At 43.9% G+C, this 3,832-nt stretch overlaps 1 protein-coding gene across 1 annotated transcript; it reads right to left on the minus strand.

Annotated features, from left to right (window-relative positions):
- Positions 1–2,245: 2,245 nt before the first annotated feature.
- Positions 2,246–3,292, minus strand: LOC144016609 (apelin receptor B-like). Its single transcript, XM_077517948.1, has one exon. It carries the CDS (start codon positions 3,290–3,292, stop codon positions 2,246–2,248), a length of 1,047 nt encoding a protein of 348 aa, XP_077374074.1.
- Between the last annotated feature and the right edge of the window lie 540 nt (positions 3,293–3,832).

Below are 3,832 nucleotides of genomic sequence, written 5' to 3' on the forward strand. Positions count from 1 at the left end.
TGGTGAAATTTTAACACCTAAGTATTTTAAATTACCTGTAGGAAAGGAGTAGTGTGGATCCTGACTTGTAGGATTCCATGAATTTTCTGTAATAGGTAATAATGTTGATTTTGTCCAGTTAATAGAGTAATCTGATAAGTGAGAGAATTTAGTTATTAAGTTAAATGCTTCCCCGAACGAGATAGCAGGTTCTTCTAAATAGAGTAGTATATCATCGGCATATAGATTAATTTTATGTTCTATTGTCCTGGAGTGGATTCCTTGGATCCGTCTATCCTGACGTATAGCTAATGCAAGCGGCTCAATAAATATAGCAAATAATAAAGGAGACATTGGGCACCCTTGTCTTGTTCCCCTTTGTAGAGTAAAACTCTGTGATGTAATCCCATTAGTAGTAACTGTAGCTTTAGGAGAATCATATAATATTGAGACCTATTGAATGAATGACTCCCCGAAGCCGAATTTATTTAAGACAGCAAAGAGGAAGGACCAGTTAACTTTATCGAAGGCTTTTTCTGCATCCAGCGAAATAACAACTGCCTTTTTATCATACCGCTGTGACATACTAATCAAGTTAAAAAGCCTCCATGCAGGTCTTTCTAAGGAGGGACCATACTGACAATTTTTCCAAAGAGAACAGCTTGATTTATGGGCGCAGCACAGGGAATCAACGTATTGAATCCTGGTGGGGCATCCTGAGAAAGGAAAGCGTTCAGTTCTGGATGAACATGTTCAAATCGCTTCAAGACGATAGGCATTTCACTGGAAGCTTCTTGGATAAAAACTTGAGTTCCTCAATCTTGTGCAGGTAGGTATACTGTCACGTTGCACCTTTATTTGAGCTGTTAACTGAAATGTCATGCTAAATATAGACATCTGCATATGAATATCCATATTTCATCTGCTAAATCATTCCCAGCGTCTTACAACTTGCAATCCACCACCTTATTGCTGGAGTACGTAGGCTAAGATAAAACATGATACGATATTTAAAGCTACTATATGGACGATTTCCCCAAAAAATATCTTAACAATAGCCTTTTTATTTTACCATTTATGACTGAAACATATTCTAATTAGTAGATCAACATCTTAGCTGTTCACAATGGGTACTCCGACAAGCCTCTGGCCAATATTTATGTAGGAAGCGTCCGGTCCGAATCCTTCGAATTTCCCGCCCTCTGTCTGCGGGATGTGACGTCATGCACGTTCTCGTCAGTTGTTTCCTGTAGTCGCGAAGACGGAACATTTCAGCGGTGGAGAGAGTTGAGATCGGACTTGAATTAGAAAAGTGATTCACAGCTGGCTTTCTACTCCAAAAGGTAAGACGCGAGTATCTTGACATTTAGAAAAAAAATGTGTTGTTTTCAAATAGCAGTAACCTCAAGATCGATCACTTCTCGGTCGTAACTATTGGGGTGAAAGTGAGGTGGACGGCAACATTTAGCGTGAAAGGGGCGGCAAAGTTGAATGTAATAGAACAGAATGACTTTATGAAGAACAGACGTTCCATTCCGCGGCGTTTCAATCAGGCTAAATGTTGCCTTATTTTCCTCCGTGAAAACAGCCTATTGTAGCTACATTATGCTAACGGAATGTGAACGGTACTACTGAATGGCGATAACATTCACGGCCGTATCACACTAAGTAGTGAATGGGTCTATATGTTTTTCACAATCGTCAATTTTCATAAATGACAGCCCACCTTTCGGCTAATGCACAATGACGCTAGCCTGGGGGCGACATACACTGACTAGAATCAGGTTGACGTCCGTCGAGCGGGGTGACTACAATATGTAACTGCATATTAACATCGGAATGAGGTCCAATTAATTGACGTAATTTTCACATCGTTTTGGAGTACAGCACAGGACTGGACTTAGATTACCCTTTTAAGTATTTACTACATTTGTTCAGGATACAGTTACAACATTAAAAAATGACTCTGTTAATGATCTATCAACAGATGGTCCTTAGGGACTCTCATCCTGTTATTATGGTGCGGTGTAGATGCTCATATATGGTTGGGACAGCCCTGTGCAACCTGCCTTGCTCTTTCAAACGGTATGAACAGGAAATATGCATATTCAGCAGTTTTAATAATGACAATATGGACATTATTGGATTAAAAAACCATACATGCATTCCACAAAATCTATTTTATGTTTGGTTCCTTGGAATTTGTCTAATAGCTGTCAATAGTGAGAAGGCCAAAAAGTCAATAATCTGGAAGGAGCCTAAGCAGCTAGCGTTGATTGAGTCCTGCAGGCATGCTAGACTTGGTGGATGTCTGGCGGAACCTCTTGAGGTGAAGCAGGCCCAGGCACTGTGACCTGAAACGCAGGTCTAAGAAGGCGTAGAGGAAGGGGTTGAGGCAGCTGTTGGCAGATGCCAGGGTGAAGGCATATGGGAAGGTCAGCAGCACGAAGCGCTCAAAAGAGCAGACGACTAGAAGCAGGTCCAGTTCATAGAGGGCTGCTGTGACTACGTACACATGGTAGGGCATGCAGCAGGCGGTGAAGACCACCACCACGATGGTGATAATCCTCAAGAGTCGCCACTTGCGTTGGTCCTCCTTGTGGCGGATGTTGAAGTGGCGCATCATGATATAGCCAATCAACCCGTAGCACACCATCATGACCAGGAAGGGGAGCAGGAACCCCAGGGCGCTCAACGTCAAGCTGAACCCTGCGTGCCACAAACCCCACTGCTGCCTACTGGTCGCCACCAAGCTGAAGTCCAGGGTGCAGAAAGTTTGGTTGCTTCCCAGATGTTGCCAGGTGCTGAAGAACACGAGGGATGGCACAGACAGGAGGCCCGACAGCGTCCAGGCCGCGGCAAGGGAGGCACGTACGTGACCACGAGTGCGCAGATGGGTACTGGACAGCGAGTGCACGATGGCCAGGTAGCGGTCGAAGGTCATGCAGGTGAGGAGGAAGGCGCTGGTAAACACGCTGAAGAAAAACATGAAGTTTACCATCTTGCACATGACCACCCCGAAGCGCCACTGGCGATGCATGATGAAGACTGCCACCTGCACGGGCATCATGATGATGTAGGCCAGGTCGGCCAGGGCCAGGTTGCCGATATAGATGGTGGGCGCCCGCCACTTCGCCCTCACCCGCCACACGGTGAAAAGGACCACGATGTTGCCAGTCAGGCCCAAGATGAAGATGAGAATGAAGATCACTGGGATGAACGATGCGGTCAGCGGCCAGTCGGAGAAATCACATGTGGTGTAGTTCTCCATCTCTTCGTAGTCGTAGTTGTAATCGCTGTTGGTCGGCTCCATGGCTTTTCTCTCTCGCTCCTCTCTCAGACTCGAGGTTGCATGTGTTGCTGCTCGTGTTATCTTTCAAGCCTCTGAGCTTGTGCACCCAGCCCCTTTCACAACAGCACTTCCCCTTTCCAAGTGGAAACACGTTCACTCATTTGTAACTTACTGAAACATGGCAAATTATATTACATTATCTAGTATTGCTACCAAAAACACAAAATATAAAGATATTTTTTTTTCTGAGTTTATTTTAATTAAAGATCATTTATTAGAGGTTTTTCTCCCCACATTCTTCTATCTAAATGTGACCCAGGCCGTATCCTTGTCGAGAATCTGCAGTTCACTATCCTCATGTTGAGCACTCACTCCATCTGTCTTAAAAACAAACAAAAAAAACTAGTGCTGTCAAAGTTAACCGTTAACTAATTAATTAACCACAAAAAAATATTGCATTAATCATTGTATTACCACAGATTAATCACACTATTAATTTTGACCGCAGATAATCGATCCTTTTCAGCCGACAGTGGATGGTTACATTAAAGGTAGCTGTTG

This window comes from Festucalex cinctus, chromosome 3 (assembly GCF_051991245.1).
Source record: "Festucalex cinctus isolate MCC-2025b chromosome 3, RoL_Fcin_1.0, whole genome shotgun sequence".
Taxonomy (NCBI): Eukaryota; Metazoa; Chordata; class Actinopteri; order Syngnathiformes; family Syngnathidae; genus Festucalex; species Festucalex cinctus.

Bases quoted from the DNA above. Each gene is read 5' to 3' on its own strand.
- LOC144016609 (XM_077517948.1), bottom strand. From the start codon at position 3,292: ATGGAGCCGACCAACAGCGATTACAACTACGACTACGAAGAGATGGAG.